At 39.9% G+C, this 22,544-nt stretch overlaps 1 protein-coding gene across 1 annotated transcript in view; it reads right to left on the minus strand.

The window, feature by feature from the left end:
• The window catches only part of LOC109912449 (ATP-binding cassette sub-family A member 13-like), a 268,159-nt gene that overhangs the window by 139,684 nt on the left and 105,931 nt on the right, over nt 1-22,544 (minus strand). The window contains exons 18-25 of the mRNA XM_048608185.1: nt 22,298-22,395; nt 19,879-19,997; nt 18,080-18,255; nt 16,412-16,488; nt 12,843-12,964; nt 11,202-11,390; nt 9,428-9,604; nt 3,682-3,862 (exon numbers count right to left, since the gene is read on the minus strand). Coding sequence (XP_048464142.1) covers nt 3,682-3,862; nt 9,428-9,604; nt 11,202-11,390; nt 12,843-12,964; nt 16,412-16,488; nt 18,080-18,255; nt 19,879-19,997; nt 22,298-22,395 — 1,139 coding nt within the window. The remainder of the gene's footprint in view (nt 1-3,681; nt 3,863-9,427; nt 9,605-11,201; nt 11,391-12,842; nt 12,965-16,411; nt 16,489-18,079; nt 18,256-19,878; nt 19,998-22,297; nt 22,396-22,544) is intronic.

The following is a 22,544-nucleotide window of genomic DNA, read 5'->3' on the forward strand; positions in this document are numbered from 1 at the left end:
CCACGGAAACATAGCCTTCAGTCCAACTGTGTAAGGCCTGCCCTGATTTGCCCTACCAAAATGTACCACCTCACAATTATCTAAATTAAACTCCACCTGCCATTCCTCAGCCCATTTTCCCATCTGATCAAGGTCCCAGTGTACTCTAAGGTAATCTTCTTTCCTGTCCATTACAACAGTTACGTGATTTTAATTGAAGCCAAAGTAATAAATGGCCAAAATAGGTTAAATGGTTAAAATCTGCAATCATATATTTTGGGCCTTCGTCCTCATCTGTTATAGAACATAGAACATAGAACATAACAGCGCAGTACAGACCCTTCGGCCCTCGATGTTGCGCCGACCTGTGAAACCAATCTGAAGCCCATCTAACCTAAACTATTCCATTATCATCCATATGTTTATCCAATGACCATTTAAATGCCCTTAAAGTGGGCGAGTCTACTACTTTTGCAGGCAGGGCATTCCACGCCCTTACTACTCTCTGAGTAAAGAACCTACCTCTGACATCTGTCCTATATCTATCACCCCTCAGTTTAAAGCTATGTCCCCTCGTGCTAGCCATCACCATCCGAGGAAAAACACTCCCACTGTCCACCCTATCTAATCCTCTGATCAGCTTGTATGTCTCTATCAAGTCACCTCTTAACCTTCTTCTCTCTAACGAAAACAGCCTCAAGACCCTCAGCCTTTCCTCATAAGATCTTCCCTCCATACCAGGCAACATCCTGGTAAATCTCCTCTGCACCCTTTCCAATGCTTCCACATCCTTCCTATAATGCGGTGACCAGAACTGTATGCAATACTCCAAGTGCGGCCGCACCAGAGTTTTGTACAGCTACAACATGACCTCATGGCTCCGAAACTCAATCCCTTTACCAATAAAACCTAACATACCGTACGCCTTCCTAACAATGCTATCAACCTGGGTGGCAACTTTCAGTGATCTATGCACATGGACAGCGAGATCTCTCTGCTCATCCACACTACCAAGAATCTTACTATTAGCCCAGTACTCTGTATTCTTGTTACTCCTTCCAAAGTGAATCACTTCACACTTTTCCGCATTAAACTCCATTTGCCACCTCTCAGCCCAGCTCTGCAGCTTATCTATGTCCCTCTGTAACCTGCAACATCCTTCCGCACTATCCACAACTCCACCGACTTTGGTGTCATCCGCAAATTTACTAACCCATCCTTCTACGCCCTCATCCAGGTCATTTATAAAAATGACAAACAGCAGCGGCCCCAAAACAGATCCTTGCGGTACACCACTAGTAACTGAACTCCAGGATGAACATTTCCCATCAACCACCACCCTCTGTCTTCTTACAGCTAGCCAATTTCTGATCCAAACTGCTAAATCACCCTCAATCCCATGCCTCCGTATTTTCTGCAATAGCCTACCATGGGGAACATTATCAAACGCTTTACTGAAATCCATACACACCACATCAACCGCTTTACCCTCATCCACCTGTTTGGTCACCTTCTCAAAGAACTCAATAAGGTTTGTGAGGCATGACCTACCCTTCACAAAACCATGTTACCTTTCATCTTTGTGCTTTTACATTATTTTTCTCAATTAGCCAGACCAACTTTAAAGATTGAGAAGAATGCTTTGCCTCCATTTCGTTTTATTTATCCTACTACTAATGTAATACTTAAGGTACCTCTATGTAGTCAAAAGACAAAATTAAGGGTCCTCTATTTATGTAAAGTAAATCTTTTACTAAGGTTACTTCAGAAAAATGGCTAGAGTGAAGTGATTCCAGACATTTAAAGATACAATGAGCTTTTTTCATGAAACTTCCTTTTTTTTAATGTAATAAGGCATCATTGTTCTTTGTTCTCTCCATACTGTATCTCTTAAATACTGGATTACTTCACATTATCTACATCTCACTCCATTATTAGCAGCTGTTCTTTCAGCCATATTACAATGCCGTCCCTTCCTAAATCTCTGTTCTTTCCACCTCCACCTCTCCGTTTTAAATTGATTCAGAAAGCACAAACCATGAACTGCACCTTGCTCCAGATACTTTCACAGCTGACTCACAGCTCTACTTATATGTATAATGGGCAGAAAATGGAAGATTGAAATATTAATAGTGTCATGTTATTAAATGCAGTAGAATGCTTGTGTTCTTGGCTTTGCCAAATTCTCCATTAAGTTTGGCTTGGCTGCAAATATCGGGGACTATATGTCAGTTTAATGGTATTCTTTGCTACATTTATGACAGCAGTCACAGAGATGGGTTTTAATCAATTTGGATTTTGTGTAGTGCCCAAGTTTAGGTCATTTGGTATTCCAGAAGGACGTCTAAATCAACAAATTAACTGCAAATCCAATATCGCTTTGAAATATTAATGACAACAAAACATATTATCTCTTGGAGCACGATCTTCATTCTCATAAGCAGATTGAACACATTAATAGTTATTAGGGCCAGTGTAATCATGTCCAAACCTCCTCCTTTTACTGCTATCCTTTCTCCTATGCCTTACAAGAGCACACTAATGTATGTGACTTGTGCCACCTGTAAATTCAACCATTGACTGTTACTTTATGTGGAAGGCAATAACAGTCGGCAAGCTATTCGACCATCGAATATATCACTGCTAAGCTCATCAGTGATCGTTGAACCCTTGAAGACTGACTCAGATAGATTCCCCAACCAGTCGAAATAGTGTTATTCTATTTGATCTATTAAAATCCTTCATCATTTTGGAAACTCCCATGTAAAGCTCCCCATTCCTGGCATCATCTTGGTAAATCTACAATGGATAAATCTCACTGGGAAGTATTTTATGTCTCACCAGGGTTTTGCTCCTTTGATGAAAATATTGATGGAGAGCCTGTAATCCCCAGCCTCCCCATCCCACTTAAACAACCTCTCCCACAGCCACTTAACACTTGGCAGGGTATTAATCATCTCATGATGAGACTGCCGCTCCCATCAAGGGAAGATATCTCACCCCTAAAAGCTGCTGGCTAATGACCAGCAACTTTCTGGTCCCGAACAGCACCACTTAGGAACAGTGGCCACTGCTGACACTGCAGCAGATGCCAATAGAGATCATTACTGGAGCAATGTTGGATGTAGATCTTTGTAGGACCAGAGTGGAGGCTTTAGCAAGAGAGACACAGTGGTGGGGTCCAGGGTGCACAGTAGTGGGGTAGATCTTATAGAGGGAGGGGATCCTCTCTGCTGCACCTAGGGAGCCTATAAAACAGATACCCCATCTTTTTCCCAACTATAGCCTGAGGAATGGAACTTGGCAGATTTCAATCTGGTTCCTCTGCCATGAATTGTTTACTTAAGGGCTTTAATTGGCCTAAAGATGGATGTGGCACCCAATAATTTGTCTTTCATATTTAAAACTGCAGTACTGTTGGGAGCAGGTGAGTGTTACCAGAAAAGGTAACTGTGGAATTCAACTCAATTTTATCTCCTTCAACCACTCATTGACCCACCTGAGGGGAAGCAAACTTTGGCTCATTGTGTAATCGATTCATGCTCTACCCAAATTGCCAAACATTAATTTTATCATCAGTTTGTTTTTCATTTCTTTGAAATAAAATATTTAAATATCACTAGAAAAAGGGTGTTTCAGTTACAAGCAATGACCCCAGTACACAACAAAACTGTCTCCTCCATTCAGCTGAGCTTCTCTTACTGGTATTTGTAGGAACGTTGTATTTGATTAAGTCTCCCTCAGTGAGAGTGTCGATTTGTGGTAATTCTGAGAACATCATTCCACCACCGAGTAAGCTGGTTGACTGAGTCCTACAAATTGCTTTGGAGAGGGTTTGTAAAGAACTACTTGCAGACATTCTCAAAGTCCTTCTTTGAACATTCTAGACAGAAATAAAAGACAATATATGTCAATTTTTAAACTTCCAGAGATAAAAGGAAATCATGGCATAGATTGTTGTATTCGTATCAATGTAATGAAGGATAAAGCTGGAATCTCAACTTTATACAGTTCAAAGTTTTATCTACTTGTACCCCTACACTACAAAGTCCCATCTTTTGCAAAGATTAGGTTCCTCTAAAACATTATAAATTATTTTCACAAATGGCAAACATGAAAGTATGAGATGCATGCACAAGGCATATTTTCTACTCCAGCAAGTATATTTTCTTTTATTTCCTTCTTTAAAATCCCTGAACAGGGAAGATTAGATTAGCAGTGGGAGAAAAGCTACATAGTAAGTTTTGCATAGCTAAATATTTTCAAGAAGGGCACACAAATGGTGGCATTTGTCTGAATGACTTTTGTAACATAATAACTACAGTTTCTGTTTGTTCCTATATAATATTCTTAATCAACGTATTCAGGCATGCAGTGACACACCTCTGGGCCAAGTGACACTTGAAACTGGACTTTCTGGCCGTGCAGTCTTTCTTTCTATGTATAGGTGCACGACTGAATCCCCAGTACCTGAATAAATTAAATACTTAACTGCCATGCCAATAAGATGATGGGTCTTTATAAAGACAAGAATGCTAATTATTTTTCACAGGTACTTGTAACTTAAGAGTGTTATATTGATATGCTCTTGCAAAACATTTAAACCTTTTATTTTAAAGTTTAATTTGATAAAATCCATATCAGTGGGAATGTCTTTATTTATAAAGACACCTTGAAACTATAAGAAAAAATGAAAGTGAAAGACCTTAAAAATAATAATTTCTGGATTATTACTTGAGCCACATGCCAACAGGTATAGGGTCAAGCAGATTAGAGAATCAAAAGCATGGTTTAAAAGGTGATATGAAAAATACAGTTTAGATTCACAGGACAGTAACAACAGTACTGGGAAAGAAGGATATGTTTCATTAGGATGGGCTCCATGTAAGCTGGGTTGGGTTCAGTGTCCTGGCAACCAGTAAGCAGGGCTGTGGACAGAGCTTTAAGCTACAAGGTGGGAGGAATTTGGATATTTAAAGAGAAAAGTCTAGAATTTAATTGGACAAACAACATAGAAACAGACCATATCATCGAAAAGTTCCTGTCGGTAATAATGATATGCCTGAGTCTCTTCCTGTCTTTCTTAATTTAAATTACTTTATGACTACAGAAATCAGGATGTCTCAAGGCAACAGGTTAAATATGGGCAAGGAAACTTCCTGCTGATTACCATGTACCGTCCTCCCACAGCTGATGAATTAATACTCCTCCGTGTTGAACATCACCTGGAGGAAGCACTGAGGGTGGCAAGGGCTCAGAATACACTCTGGGTGGGGTATTTCAAAGTCCACCAGCAACAGTGGCCCGGCAGCAGTATTACTGATTAAGCTGGTAGGGTCCTAAAGGACATAGCTGCTCGACTGGGTCTGCAGCAGGTAATGAGGGAACTAACAAGAGGGAAAAACACACGGCCTCATCCTTACCAATCTACCTGCTGCCAATGCATCTGTCCATGGCAGCGTTGGTTACAGTGACCATTGCACAGTCCTTGTGGAGATAAAGTTCTGTCTCACGTTGACGATACCCTCCATCGTGACGTGTGGCACTATTACTGTGCTAAATGGAACAGACTTCAAGCAGATCTAACAACTTAAAGATTAGACTTCTATGAGGTATTGTAGGCCATCAGCAGCAACAGAATCAAGCTCACAAACAATCTGCAATTTCATGGCTCAGTATATCCCCCACTCTACCATTACCATCAAGCCAAGAGATCAACCCTGGTTCAATGGAGAGTGCAAGAGGGCATACCAGCAGCAGCACCAGGTATACTTAAAAATGAGGTGTCAATCTGATGAAGCTACAAGACAGGACTACATGTGTTCCAAACAAGGTATTAGACGGAGCTAACAATTTCACAACTAACAAATCAGATCTAAACTCTGCAGTCCTGCCACATCCAGTCATGAATTGTGTTGAACAACTAAACAACTCACTGTCAGAGATGGCTCTACAAATATCCCCATCTTGTACAGGAGGGGATCCCAGCAAATCAGTGCAAAAGATAAAATCTGAAGTGTTTGCAACAGCTCTCAGCAAGATATACCAAGTACATGATCCACTTTAGCCTCCTCTAGGAGTCCCCAACATAAAAATGTCATTCTTCAGCCAAAATGATTCAGTCCATGTATCATCAAGATAATGCTGAAGGCACTGAATACTGTAAAGGCTAGGGGTCTTGACAACATTCCTGCAATATTTCTGAAGACATGTGCCCCAAAATGTGCAACAACCTAAACCAAGCTATTTTAGTACAGCTACAACACTGGCATCTAACCAGCAATGTGGCAAATTGCCCAGGTCTCTCATGCATGCACAAAATACAACAAATCCAATTGACCAATTACTGCCCCATTAGGCTACTCTCAATCATTTAGTGAATTGCTGGAAGTGGTCATGGTCATCAACACTGTTGTCAAGTGGCACTTAGTAAGCAATAAACAGCTCACTGATACTCAGTTTGGTTTCCACTTAGGACCAATCAACTCCTGACCTCATTTCAGCCTTGGTTCGAACATAGACAAAAAAAGGAAAGTTCAAGAGGTGAGGTGAAAATGGCTGCCTTTGACATTAAAGCTTCATTTAAATGTGTTTGGCATCAAGGAGCTCAAGCAAAAATAGGATCAATGAGAATTCAGGGGAAAACTCTTTGCTGCCGGTACCTGGTACAAAGGGAGATGGTCCTGGTTTTTGGAAGTCAGTCATCTCAGCTCCAGGGCATCATGACAGGAGTTCCTCAGGATAGATATTTTCAACAACCTGTTCAGGTATGTTATGACACACCTCTGGAGCAGGTGGGAAACATAGAAGATGGGAACAGGAGTAGGCCATTTGACCCCTCAAGCCTGCCATTAAATATGAACATGGCTTTTCAGTGATCTCAAAATCTTAATGCTGCTCTCTCCCCCAGATCCTTTGATCCCTTTAGCCACAAGAGCTATAGACATCTCTTTGTTGCAAACATAATGTTCTGGCTTCAACGATTTTCTTGGTAAGGAATTCCACAGGCTTATCATTCTCTGACTGAAGAAATTTCTCCTCATCTCAGTCCTAAAAAGTTTACCCCTCATCCTCAAGCTGTGATCTCTAGTTCTGGACTCTTCCACCATCAGGAACATCCTTCCTGCATCTAACCTGCCGAGTTATGTTAGAATTTTATAGGTTTCTATGAGATCACCTATCATTCTTCCAATGAATACAATCCTAACTGACTTAACCTCATTTCATACGTCAACCTGCCATCCCAAGAATCAAGCCAGTGAACTCAGAACTCCTCAGGTGGGAATTTTCCAATCAACCTGCTCAAAGGTGTTGTTCACACCTCTGGAGCAGGTGGGACATGATACTGGGCCTCTGAGTTTGGAGGTAGGGACACCACCACTGTGCCACAAGAGTTCTAGTTTCTCAGGATACCTTTTATTTGAAATCAACCTGTTCAGAGATGTTATTACACACCTCTGGAGTAAGTTGGAATTGAACCCAGGTCTCCTGCATCACAAGAACCGCTAAATACCTCAGAATACTGATATAAGCCTAACCATCTTTAATTGCTTCATCAATCGTCTTCCCTTTATCATAAGGTCAGAAGTGGGAATGTTCACTCACGATTTGCCACTCCTGAGATACCAAAGCAATTTATGTTTAAATGCAGCAAGACCTGGATTGTATTCCGTCTTGGGCTGACAAGTAACACTCATGCCACACAGGTGCCAGGCAATCACTGTCTCCAATAAAAGAGAATCTAATCTTTACCCCCTTGGCATTCAATGACATAACATCATTGAATTTTACATTATTAACATTGTGGGGGTTATCATTACCAGAAACTGAACTGGGCTCGCCAGGTAAATACAGCAGTGATATGATCAAATCAGATGCTGGGAATCCAGCAGAGAATAACTTACCTCCCACTTCCCCAAAACCTATTCACTATTTACAAGGCACAAATCAGGAGTGTGATGGAATGCTCCTCAGTTGCATGGCTGAGTGCAGCTCCAACACTCAAGAAGCTTGACACAATCCAAGATAAAACAGCCCACCTGATTGGGACCACATCAACAAACATTCACTCTTTCCACCGCTGGTGCATGGGAGCAGTAGTGCATTCTATCTACTAGATGAACTGCAAAAATTCACCAAGGCTCCTTACACAGTACCTTCCAAACCCACAATCACTGTCATCTATAAAGACAAGGATAGCAGATGTAAGGAACACCACCACCTGCAAGTTCCCCTTCAAGCCACTCACCATCCTAACTTGGAAATATATCATTGCTCCTTTAGTGTCATTGGATCAAAATCCTGGAACATCCTCCCAAATTATATTCTGAATCTACCTGCCTGAGGACTGCAGCAGTTCAAGAAGGGAGCTAACACCACCTTTCCAAGGGCAATTCAGAGATAGGCAATAAATGCTGGCCCAGCCAGCAAAGCCTTACCCTTGAATGAATTAAAATAAAATTATCATAACCCTCTATTCTTTTCTCCCTCATTTGATTGTCTAGCTTCATCATAAGTGCAACAATATCATTGGCTTCAATTACTCTGTGTGGTAGCAAGTTCCAGATTCCCATCACTCTTTAAATAAATTAATTTTCTTCAAACTTCCCATTGGATAATTATCTTCTAGTTATGTGAGGCAATAGAAATGTGTAGCAGTTTGGGTAGAGAACCACAGTGTAACTAGAAAGAGGTGAAAGATTATTGATCAGAAAGTATAAGAATAAGAGTGCATCATTAAACTGGATCCAGGAAAGCAATTGTGGTTAAAAAAGCCTCTTTATTTGAATGCATAAAGTATTTGTAGCATGATGGACAAATGAACAAAGAAAATAGAGATAGAAAAAGAGGTTTGAGTCACTGAATCAGAAGAAACAATGTATTTCTTTGTGCCTGAAGCTCATAAAGGTTCATTGAAATGCTTTGGGCTTTTACACAAACATTCTAAAGCTATCTTTGTCTTTTAAGCCGTCCCTATTTTATGTTTCCACAGCGCATGAGCTAAAACAACCACAATTGATGAGTTCAATAGATGCAAATTCCCCTAGAACTGTAGGCAGTCTAAATGTTAATAGATCTATCTTAGTAATAGAAGCTACTTATTACTCCTGGACCAAAACATTAATGTCATAGTTACGCAAGTACTAGAAATAAAATGAGGACAGTAGATATTTCACAAATTTAACTTCAATCGATTGTCCAAAACCTGTGTATTACCTGTATACATTTTTAAACAAAAATGCAACATCACCACTTAGAAAAGTGTTGCAGTAACTGAAATATAAGAAACGGAATGACATAAGTCATTAGACGGTTAACCTTCTCACCATTCACAAGAAAGGAAGTACAGATTTTATTTGTAAGATATTAAACAATGCCCGGCCACAAAGCAAAATATTCAATAATCTAAAGTAATCTTGAATTTAAAACTAAAGTAAAATTCTCTTACCTCATTGAATTCAAAAATAGATGTAAGATTCAAGTCACGCACAGACTGCAAAAGATTGGGGATCAAATCCAAGATTTTTAATGATTTAGTAGTGAAAGAACTGAGGCTGGAGAACATCTCCAGGATATTGTCCATTACCTGATAAACATTAGGAGGTAGTAGCATTGGTAGAAGTGCCTGGTAACGATAAAAAAGAAAGCATTTTACTGAAGCACACTTTGAAACTCTTCAGTAATTAAAGTTGGATCACAATACTGGAGCTAAAGACAGAATGGCACATAGGATATAATTTGAGTCATTCATATTCCATGTGACATAATGCAGCAGACTAACAAATGCAGACGTACACACTTTTATCAATACGCAGCGGAATTGGGGTTCTCTCTCATAACCTATTATAGTCGTGAATAGATCTATTACAAATATTATATAAAATATAAGTAATAAAATATATTAAACAGCATGCTAAATATAACATTGAAACCACAATTTTTAAAAAATAAAAACATAAGTGTAACGAGCAAGGATTCTAGAGTAATTAAATAATAAATTACATAAAATGTGATCGTGACGGCAGAATGGATGATGTGTTACTGCCAAAATAAAGGGAGCTGCTGCATATGAAGCTGATCTGAGGCAAACGCACCCGAACTAAGTGTTTGTAGCTCAAGGAGCTTTGGTATCTAACTTGAGGAGCTGGAATCCGAATTGCAGATGTTGCACCACATCAGTGATGGAGAAAGTTACCTGGACACTTTGCTGCAGAAGGTAGTTACAACGTTCAGATGAGGTAATTCAAATTTAACCTATGATCAGGGATGGGAGGGTGTGACTGCAAGTGGGGAAGTTATGGGGAGCCAGGGAGTAGCATTTGAGAAGCCTGCAACTATCCAAAACTTACAGGGTTCTTGCAAGCTGTATGAATCAGACTGGGAATTGCAGGGAGGATGAGTGAATTGATCACAGCACCTTGGTACAGGGAGCCATTCAAGTATGGGTCACAAAAGTAACATAGTCATGACTGGGGACAGTATAGATACAGGCTTAGATACTGTTCTCTGCAACCATGAGCCGGAGACCCAAAGTCTATGTTGCTTGTCCTCTGCCAGGGTTGAAGGCATCTTCTTTGGAATGGAGAGGAACGGGAAGAATGCAATTGATGCCCATTTTGGTACAACATTGATAGAACTAGAAATGAGGTTCTGTTGAAAGTATTTGAACAGTTAAGAGTGAACCTCCAAGACAATAAGTTCAGGATTAGTACCTTACCTCCTGAGCCAGGGGCAGATTGGCAAAGTGCAAATAAATTCAAGGAGTTAAATGTATGGCTTTAAAATTGGTATGGGTGGAAATGGCTTCAGTACATGGGGCACTGCCTCCTGTACAAGGGTAGAAGGCTTCATTTGAAACGGGCTGGGACCAGTGTGTCCTGGAAAATCGAATAACTAGAGATGTAGAGAGAACTTTAAATTAATTAGAGGGGAAAATGTAGGCTTCCAAATCAAAAGGATATGAGGAGCATTGCAGGGCAACAATTTGGGTAATGACTTCCTGATTTCCCTTGCTCTGTCTGTCGCCCTGGCCAAACTCCAACTCCTGCTTCTATCAGGCCAGTCAGGGAAAAGGCCTCCAAAGCTTTTTACTGTATAAAGAATCAAGAAGAAATTGAGCTAGCTCATGATTCCTGCGCAGAGATGGTGAAGTAGAGACAGAGTGACTGGAAGAACACTAAAACATAAAGGAAAATATTCATGTGAAATGTTTTTTGCTTTACCTTATAAGCGAAGCATCTAAAATCTATGTGCTGGCTGATTTTCAAAATAAGACTATAACTTTGCAAAGGAGTCAAAGCACACAGTTCAGCAGCCAGAGATGAAATGTTTGCATTGTCTGAAATTGACAGCATTAGAGCCAGGCTCTCCTCATCACACCTGTCTGCTGTGATAATAAGGCCACGAATTAACTGTAAAGAGAAACATGTTTCAGCCTTGCATTTGACATTAATGATAATATAACTGAGAAATACAAAACAAAATTATGTTAACAACACAGTACCTTTATCATTCTCAATGTGTCATGAAATTAGAATTATAAACTTTGCAGCATAAGGATTGTTAAAATATTTTAGTCAACACAAATTGAAAATCACCAGGAAATGTTGCAGATTTGCACAATATAATCTCCATTCTCAAAACTTGATGAAATCCTGGACTGTCAACAATCACCAGGGTCTTTCATTATTTAATCTGAGACCTACAGTTCAATCTGTAATTATAAGGTAATGTTGAGCCTAAATTCTAAATTCTCAGTTGATTTTTTCAGGTAATTTAGCAATCAGTAGGGATAAAGTGTTAATTTTAGAATTGAGCCAGCAGAAAAATCTAGTTTTAGCACAGTTTAAAGGAATTCTTATTTTACTTTTATCGAACAAACAATCTGGATTCTCATCACGTTTTATTCAAAAGCTCATGGTCACTAACTCGTGAACTGCGTGTCACTCTAAGTTTGTGTTTGAAACAGAACCATCTCAGAGTTATCTGTGAAGAGAATACTATGTTAACAGAACTGAACGGTTCTGAAGAAGGGCCACTGGACTCGAAAGGACCCTGTTGAAATCTAAACCTTGCTTTCAACCCTCTCCATCACCGTCACTAATGACCGCCTCTTTGTGATCACCATCCTGCCAACACTCTCCTCCATTTGGGATCCATCACTAATACTACCTACAGGTCAGAGGTACTAGCAGTGACCACATCTACTGGTGCCATTGCTGGGACTGGAGAGTATCCAGACTCCGATTGGAAGCAGGATACTGGGGGCTTAATCAAATGGGAGAGCCAATACTATACAAGTACCGAATTGCCTCACAATTCAAAATGAAGCAAACACAGGGTTTTCCAACCTGTGGGTGAAACCCCGTCACGTTTATAAAATCCAACTGATGTTGCAAAGTTCTAAAATGATACAAGAAAGCAGTCTGAAATTGCTGAGCTCTACCTTCAAACATTTGATTCAGGTTGTCTGAGCGTCCATATGAAAATAAAACATAATGAGGATTTGTACAAATTGCTAAATCTCAAATGACTCTTGCGATTTGTTAAACTTTACATGCATTGGACCAGAAATTCCTCATTGTGATAGTAACACTTTTATACTATTTGAACAATGGCATCAATGCTACTTTTAAAGTTTTCCAGAGAAGAAACTAAGGTAATACTTATGCACAAGTGCTTTGTGGAGTAATTCATGCTTTATGTGTATAGGTTAATTCAATGTAATTTTGCAGCATATGTTATTTAGAAAGATGAAAGGATTTTCTTCTTATTTCGTTGGAACTAATGCCCAAACTAGCTGAACCAGTTACTTCAGGTTTGAAAAAAGCAGATGAATCCAATCTAGCAACTCTTAAAGTTACCTGCGAGACAGTCAGGTTTGCCTTCACTAACACATCAATGGCTTCAGATGAGAAGCCATTGCTTTGCTCCAACTGCATTTTTAAAGTTGTGATGTTTTGCACACAGTTCTCAATTGGTAAACCTATTAAAATCAATCAAATGCAAAATGAATTAGCCTTATACAAGATTAAATATTGCATAAGTCATGTAAATAATAGACATATAGTAAAATGATGTTGCAGGATGGAACTAGAATCACATTCATTCTAAGTTCAATTGGTCTTCAGATTCCTTCTTGAGGGAAGATTAACAAATAGTGACACAATCTTCACAATGGGTACAGCAAGGAGACAAGTCCCTAAACCATTCCAGCTGGAATTGGGATCACACCACATGCTGAAGGCCTCAATGTGATCTACACTGATCATCCAGTCATCTAAACCAGACAATGCCCTAAAGAGATGAATTGCCATGGCAACATACATTTCAACAGGCATTTTATAGCCTCGAACTATCAATTTTCTATGTCTTCCCATTACATGGATCACCACACGGCAGACCAGGAATCCCTCCCACTCTTACAATCTGCCATTGGCTTCTGCTGGAAGGATTAACAAATTGATACACTTTGGCCTTATGAATGCACTATCTTTGGCCACCAAGTTCTGAATTGGGATTTGCATCAGAGATTTTGGCTCAGAGGCACTGTGCCATTTAACTACCCCTATGAATTCAATGAAATCACAATATAAATGACCGTTTTAATCTCTTAAATACCAAGTATATGTATTAAAAACTTCCATTTGTTAACTGGGATTTAATATTTATAAGTATGTGTTCTTCTATTATGGTTAACTATTTAAAGATATATTTATTTGTTATTCATTCACAAGATATGGGCATCACTGGCTAGGCCAGCATTTATTACCCATCTCGAATCTGCATTGAAGAAGTGTTGGCAAACGGCAATATAGTTTCCAGTCAAGATGGTGTTTGGGTCTGAAAGGGACTCTCAGGTTATGGTGTTCCTGTGTATCTGCCGTTTTGTCCTTCTAGATGGTACAGATCATGGGAAGATGCTGTCAGAAGAGCATCAGGGAGCTGTTGCATTGCATTTGTAGATGATGCACACTGTGACTTGGTAGAGAAGTCAATGTTGAAAGTAATAGAATGCCAATCAAGCACCCTGCTTTGTCCTGGATAGTGTTAAACTTCTTGAGTGTTGTTGGAGCTACACTTATCTAGGTAAGAGGAGAGCATTCAATCACGCTCCTGACTTGTGCCTTGTAGATGCGGCCAGGATTTGAGGATTCAGAGAGGAGCTACTCATTGAAAAATTCCTAGGCTCTGACCCACTCTTGAAGTCACCGTAATTTTTGGTGGCCCTAGCTCAATTTTTGGTTAATGGCAATCTCCAATATGATGATAGTGGGGAAATCACTGATCGTGATGCCATTGAAGGTCAAGAGGTGATGGTTAGATTCTCCCTTGTTGGAGATGGTCTTTGTCTGTGAGATGAATTGTATCTGACATTAAGGAGCCTTCGCTTGAATGCTGTCAATACCTTGCTGCATTTGCATTAGAACCTGAGGAATCACAAATATCTCTAAAAACTATACCATCATTGGTCCCCTTATTTAAGGCAAGATATCATTTCATTAAAGGCAGTACAAGGTAGGTTTACTAGGATGATTCCTGGTAGGGAGGTATTGTCTTATGATCAAAGACTATACTTAGTAAGTTTAGAAGAATGAGAGGTAATCTCATTGAAATATATAGGATTCTTAAGCAGCTTGACAGGGTAAATACTAAAATGGTGTTTCCTCTCATGGGAGAGTCTGGGACCACAGGGCATAGTGTCAGAATAAAGGGGTGCCAATGAGGGATGAGAGTCTTTGGAACTCCTTGCCATAGAGAGCTGTGAGGCAGAGTCTTTGTGAATATTTAAGGCTAAAATAGATACATTCTTGATCAGTAAAGGAAATCGAGGGTTATGACGCAAATGCAGGAAAGTAGATATGAAGAATGTTGGATCAGCCATGATCCTAATGAATGGCAGAGAAGGCACGAGATGCCGAACAGCTACTTCTGTTTTGATTTCTTAGGTCTTATGAAAGTCATTGATTAAGCAGCGGAAGATCAGTTGGGTGTAGGACACTACCCTGAGAAATTCCTGCACAGAAGTCCTGGGGCTGAGATGATTGATTTTCAACAACCACATCAGTTTCCTTTGTGTTAAGTACAACTCCAACATGTGGAGAATTTTCCTTCTGATTTCAATTGATTCCAGTTTTGCTAGATTTTCTAGATTCCACATTCTGTTAAATATGAGCTGATGTCAAAGACAATTATTCTCATCTCTTCTCTTATATTTAGCTCTTTTGTCCATGCTTTGGCCAAAGCTGTAATGATGTTAGGGGTTGAACAGTGTCTGGCAAAATCCAATTTGAGTGTCCGTGAGCAGGTTACTGTTGGGTCAGTACCATTCACCAGCATGATTAACAACACCTTTCAACACTTTACTGATGATTGACAGTGTACTGATGGGGCAGTAATTGGCTGGGTTGAATTTGTTCTGCATTTTTACAGAAAGGATATACCAGGCAAGTGTTTCACATTGTCAGCTAGATTTCGGTTATTCATTAACAGAATGTGAATGTCATTGGCTGGGCCAGTATTTACTGGCTGCCCTAACATGCTCTTGTGAAGGTGGTGAGCTGCCTTCTTGAACCTCAGCAGACCATTTGATACATTTTGACCCACAATGCTGTTAGGGAGGGAGTCCTAGGATTTTGACCCAGAAACAGTGAAAGAATGGTAATAAATTTCCAAATCAGGATGGCGAGTTGCTCAGAGGAGAACTCACAGATGGTGCAGTTCCTATGTGGCTGTTCCATCTTTGATAACAAATTCTGGCCTTCCCAGCAATGCCAGTATCCCATGAAAGTGTTAAAAAGAGACTTAGTCATTGGGACAAAACTATACATAATTTTCTACATTAATATTCAAGCATTAACAGCATATTTTCATTAACCACCTAATCATTTTGCCAAAGTATTCTTTATTCATAAATTGCCTATGATTACATTATGAAACAGTTCAATAATCACCCAAAATAATTATCTTAAAACTGCTGTCATTAATTTCCATTGGCTTTCAACATGTTTGAATACTCCCCTGTCAACTGAGCCAATGCTTTTCATCACAGTTACTGCATTGTCCTGAAGAATGTTATCGTGGATTCACTTTTACACAATAAAATCAAATCATTCTGGCCTGAATTTTCCAGTCAGCCACAAATGAACAAAACTTACCATTCACCTCATTGACAAAGTTTCGAAAGGCTTTTGAACCTAACCTTGCTCTCACCCATAGTTGATCAAATGTCACACCCTCTACAGGCTCTTGTGGGGTCTGTCAGAGAACAAACAGCAACGAGGTTCTCTCTAAACAATCAAACACTGCATTCTAACAGTGATCTCTGTTAGCCTCACTGCTACTGTGCAAAGCCCAAGCCATTGTTCAATACCAAGTTTCTAAACTCATCCTTTCAAAGTAACCGTCCAAATTAAGGTTATGGAAATATTACCTTTAAATGCTCCAATGTTCTCAAGTAGAGTTGCAAAGGTACTATTTGGACAAAGTGTTATTGCAGAAAATTCAAACCTAGAAAACAAAATTTTTAAAAATACTAAATTGCAGTCAACACAGAAAATTGTTCTGTGATACATTGTTTCCACTAAGTGTTCTGTGAGGTTCTAACTCACTACATTGTTGCCCCAAACCATTTTAACCTTTGACGTGCCACCCATTATCCTCTGCATTCTTCTATCATCCTTAAGGATCCAACAGTTACCCTCGAGTCATAGACCTCAGTAAGACTCTTCCGGTTATGATGCTTGTTTTTCCTGCATGAAATTTGGACATGCACTTTTCACACTTGAATGCTCCCTACTCCTGAACTTATGGAGCCAAGCCTGTATCCCTTCCTGCCTCAGTCAATTGGCTATACCATCCAGTACATGATGTATTCCAGCCCCCTACCTTGTTGAGATCTGGCTGGAAAGCAACCTATGCGTTCAGAAGCAATGTTGCTATCTCCGTAAATTGACGACGGAGAGGGAAACACACTGAGGCATCCAGGTGACTCATGATTATTAGGGGGGGTGTCTTTAAATGGTCCATTGAGCATGTCACTAACTCTGCCCATCTGAAGTGACCCTCTTCAAACTTTGAATGTTCACTATAAACAAAAGACTGCACTGCTGCAGATTTTTTAAAATTGAACATCTTCTGAAAATGCTCCACCAGATTCTACCTACGCCATGTCAATCCCTACACATCCCTGGACCTACGCCATGTCAATCCCTACACATCCGTGGACACTACCGGGCAATTTAGCATGGCCTATCCACCCAACCTGGGCATCTTTGGACTGTGAGAGGAAACCGGAGCACCCAGCAGAAACCCATGCAGATGTGGGGAGAATGTGCAAACTTCACACAGACAGTTGCCCAAAGGTAGAATCAACCCTGGGTCCCTGGTGCTGTGAGGCAGCAGTGCTAACCACTGGGCCACCTTGCTGCCGTATACTCAGGCATGACAGGTGAATAGACCCCCAAAATCTGAAAATCACACGCAAAAATTCACACACGGGGTTAGCCAATCATGGAAAAGTGAGCCTATTAGTAACAAATGTGAGGCAGAAGCAACATGTGGTTGGATGGTACCGAGTCAGGTTAATAAGTGCTGCGAGTCACTGATAATCAGAAGCAGTGGGCCTGGGATGAGAGTAGGAGGCTAAGAGGCTGGGATCATGTGGCTAGGACCGGAAGCGTTGTGTCATGTCTCAGTGAGCATGCAGTGTACTTTTAAGAGACAGGCTTATGTCCCTGTATCACAAAATGTGGCTTGTAGGTGCAAACGTCTCAAACTCCATCAGGGGTGATATTTGATTCTCTCTTGTTGGGGATTGCCTGGCATTCATGGGGTGCAAGTGTTACTTGCCATTTATCAGTTCAAGCCTGGATATTGTCCAGGTCTTACTGCCCTTGGACACAGACTGCTTCAGTATTTGAGGAACTGCTGAATATTGTGTTATCAGCAGCCAATATCCCCACCTCTGACCTTATGATGGAGGCAAGGATATTGATGAAACAGCTATAGATAGTTGGGCCTAGAAATAAGAATAATGATGCATTTTATGATTGAACAACATTGTAAATATTCGAGAGACGATGTTAGATGTGAAAGTTACCTTTCATATAGTTGCTCTGTCATCAATGGAGTCAATTCACAACTGCATTGGTAGTTCCTTGCTGCATGTTCAATTGCTTGTGATGCCTGCCTATTTGCAATTTCTAATTGTATGCTGTTGTTAAGAGATGTCTCACAGTTTCCCTGGACTGGAGTCAAGAACGTTTCATCTAAAATCTAGACCAAAAACATCAGTAATTATTCAAGAAATTAGTGCTAGTTGTTTCACAGAAAACAATCTTGATATTGTCTCAAGCTCTGCTATAGTAACAAATGAACCTCCAAACAATACAGTTAATAACACAGATATTTGGTGCATACAAGAAAAAGACTAGCTGACTTCCATGTTTTAACACACTTCACCACAGGATGTCCCAAAGCACTTTATAGTCCTTTATATATTTTGTAGTATTTTTGAAGCATGGTTACTGTAATGTAGGAAATGAAGCAGCCAATTTTTAGTATGGTAATGGCCAGATAATCTGTTTTTTTGTGATGTTGATTGAAGGATAAGTATCGTCAAGTATGCCAGATAATTCCCCTCCTTTTCTTTGAAATAGTGTCATGGGATCATTCACATCTACCTGAGAGGACAGCCTGGCCTTAGTTAATATTTCATCCGAATGAGTGATTGATCGATTGATTGTCACATGTACTAAAGTACAGTGAAAAGCTTTGTTTACGAGCAGTACAGACAGATCATAGTAAGCAAGGATGTACAGATCAAAACGACTTAGAGAGAGGTACAGGTTACATTGCACAGACCGTGCGCTGGGCGAGATCAACGTTAGCAAGATCAATCATTATTTGAGGCTGGAGAGTCCATTCATCAGTCTAATAATGGCCAGGAAGAAACTGTTCCTGAACCTGCTTGTGCATGTGTTCAGGTTTCTGTATCTTCTGCCTGATAAAAGAGGTTGTAGGAGATCATTACTGGGGTGTGATGGTTCATTGATGATGTTGGAAGCCTTTCCGCGACAGTGAACCATGTAAATAGAGTCCATGGATGGAAGGTTGGCTTCTGTGATGGTCTGGGCTGTATACACCACCTTCTGTAGTTCCTTAGGGTTCTGGGCAGAGCAGTTGCCGTACCAGGCCATTATGCACCTGGACAGTATGCTTTCAAAGTTGGTGAGGATCCTTATGGACATGCCGAATTTCCTAAGCCGCCTGAAGAAGACTGATGGCACCTCCTACAGTGCCGCGTTTCCTCAGTACTACACTAATGGGTCATCTTGATTGTTGTCATCAAATTTAATGAGACCCAACCCCAAAACATTCTGCTTTAAGGTGAGAGGGCTGCCAACAGAATGACAGGAATTATGGATGTGACAAAAAGGGATAAAGCTAATCTTTGATTCATTTTAGATACTAATAGGGACCAGCTGTAACAAATCAGCAATAATTTTTCTCCGAATTAGGGATTATATAGAGACTAGGTAGATGCTGTTGTTACCATACTGGACAAATTTTTATTTCTTTTGTGCTCCAACAAACTGAACTGAAAAGTTGCAGAAATTGGCCTGTGGAGACAAATCACCACAGTAGTTGAGTAGTTGCAGGCAAAAAAAAAAACTCAAACTTGATTCTGATGGCAATTTATGTCAAAACTGTCACTTCCCTGAATCTGTTAGGTCCAATGTGCAAACCTTTGCATTAGATGGAAGTATAAAGGTAAAATATATTACTTCCGGCCAGAAACAAATTCTTATGTAGAAAATTCAGTTGGACACATAAATGAGTCAACTGTATAAACAAATACATCAGGCAAAATGTTAAAATTACAGACAAATAACTAACCTGTTTGACATCGGTTGTCAAATTAAACAGTTCAGTCAGAGCATGAATTAGGTGTCCTGAAATATTCTGACGACAGTTCTTCTGCATACACATTATATCATTAACAAAGTACACTTTTTCTGTAAAACAAAGTAAAGTTTATCTTGGTGAAGCAACAACTCTATTTAAGTTTCCTTTGCATGTATTCAATATTGCTGAGTCTTCTAGCAAGTACTCATGTAGGACAACGAACAGAAAAATAGAAATAACAGATAAAGTTCCAAGTAAGTATTTCCAGATAGAGAGATTTTCTCAGAAGCTGAATTTATGCCTTCCCTTACTGACATATATGAAGGCAGCAGACTTGTAAAATAAAGTGGATGGCTTTCCCACTACCTTACTGCCTTCCCCAGACCAGTCTCACAATGGGTAAGGAAGGTATCAGACAGTTCACCTACCATTAGGCCTTTGATGCCCTTCAGTTGCCAATTGGAGTCATAGATCCTGGAGAGCTACAGAAAAAGGCCCTTTGGCCCACTGTTTTGACTGTATAAACTCAATCACCTAACTATTCTAATTCCAAGGCAATGACCAATTGGTATTATCACTAGACTATTAATCCACAAATATAGCTAATGTTCTGGGGACCCGGGTTCAAATCCCACAATGGCAGATGGTGGAATTTGGATTCAATAAATAATCTGGAATTAAGGGTCTAATAACGATCATGAAGCCATTGTTGATTGTTAGAAAAAGCCCATCTGGTTTACTAATGCCCTTTAGAGAAGGAAATCTGTGATCCTTACTTGGTCTGGCCTACATGTGACTCCAGACCCACGGCAATGGGGTTGACTCTTAACTGCCTTCTGGGCAATTAGGGATGGACAATAAATGCTGGCTTAGCCAGAGATGCCTACATCCCATGAGTGAATAAAAAAGTTCCTATTAATGGTGTCATTCCACCTCTGCTGCTATTTTACTTGCGGTAGGGGAAAGAGCAGACAAGGCAGACAGTGGTTTTCACTGTGTGGGCTGTTGTCGAGCAGGGCAGGATTTAAGCACCTTGTGCCCATTTGGGAAACTCCTAAAATCAGATTCTTCCATCCTTTAACACTCCAACTGGTCTCTATAACCCTCTCCTCCATCATTGCCTGGGTCTTCCAGCCAGGCCCATCCAAAATATTGGACTTACTTCTGATCGGGCTCCATGACTGTTCTTTCTGGGATACTGACTGTAGTACAAATCTTGGCCACTGCTTGAGGCTGGCCTACTGGGACTACAATGCTGCCATCCAATCTGATCAGCTGGCAGTTCTCCAGAATGGGACTTCTTACGAACCAGAAGTCCGAATCTGCATCAATTAAGACTGCTTCCTCCATGATATTGTTGCAAAGCAGCCAGCATTTGAGTCAACTTCTCATGACCGATTTTTCCATCAGAGGGAGGCAGGGATGAAGAGTATGTTACCTCTTAAAATCAAGACCCAAATTGCACCTTTGGTAATATTATGTTTAGACTGGTAACGGCTGCCAGAACCATTTCAATGAAATATTCAAGAATTGTTAGTTGGAAGCAGTTGCTTGGTGCCAACTTTGCTTCTGTGACTTAGATTTATCATGTTTTTGGTTAATTCTTTGTTTTACAATCAATGCAAATTTAATGTTTCTTATGGGTTTCTTCAGAATAAAAGTTGAAAAGAGAGTTATATATTCCTGTGATTTACTTATGTCATATTCAAGCTCATGACCACAATACTATTAAAAATTGAGTTTGATTCACCAATAAAGTATAAAATCCAAATCAGTGTTAAAAGGCACATAAAGCTTAAAATCATACTGGGGCAATATTTACATTAAAACTATAGAGGTCTGCAATGCGGCCTTCAATTAAAGCAGAAGTTTACTACCTATCTAGCAGCATAAGATGATACTACCACCCTACTGAACAGCTGTCACCATCAGCTTTGCCTAACTGGCAGCAGTGAACCAGAATGCGACCCCTACCTACTTCCCAGAACTAGGAAAAAAATTTATTGATAGCCCACCAAGTTTTATCAGCATTGATGGGTCTCAATTTCTGATGGACTACTGTTTCTAATGGTCCCGTATAACATTTTTCTTTCTGGGATTAACTAGATTGTAGGTTTTGCAGACAATCAATCTCTTTCACTTTAATCAAATGCTTGATGTGTACTTTTAAGATAATTTATGAACAGTATTCCATCTTGAATGTTGGAGTTTGCAGGCAATTTATTGAAGTATGCAGACCCTCTGATTCACTTTTTTGTGACTGTAAATGCACAGTAATCTAAAAGGGCTGACTCATGCACAGCCAATGCAGAATTGTCTTGGTTGGTGTTAGTAAGAAATTCAATTACAAATACTGTTATGCTGATTTGGTAAAATATAAAATATGCTGAAAAATACAAAGGTGCTTTACCTGTAAAGAGATTCTGCAACTTTAACTGAAAGAGATTTGTGGTGTATGATGGCATGACTGACTTATTGAACCAATCAAACTGACACACTTCTCCCAATCTGAAAGCACAGGAAATAACACAGAAAAGAGTCAATACTACATGATGCACTGAGATGGGAATCAAATTATCAGCACTACAGCATAAGTAGTCACTTGCAAAGCTGAGATAACAAGGTGTAGAGCTGGATGAACACAGCAGGCCAAGCAG

Source organism: Rhincodon typus, chromosome 2 (genome assembly GCF_021869965.1).
Source record: "Rhincodon typus isolate 14 chromosome 2, sRhiTyp1.1, whole genome shotgun sequence".
Lineage (NCBI taxonomy): Eukaryota > Metazoa > Chordata > Chondrichthyes > Orectolobiformes > Rhincodontidae > Rhincodon > Rhincodon typus.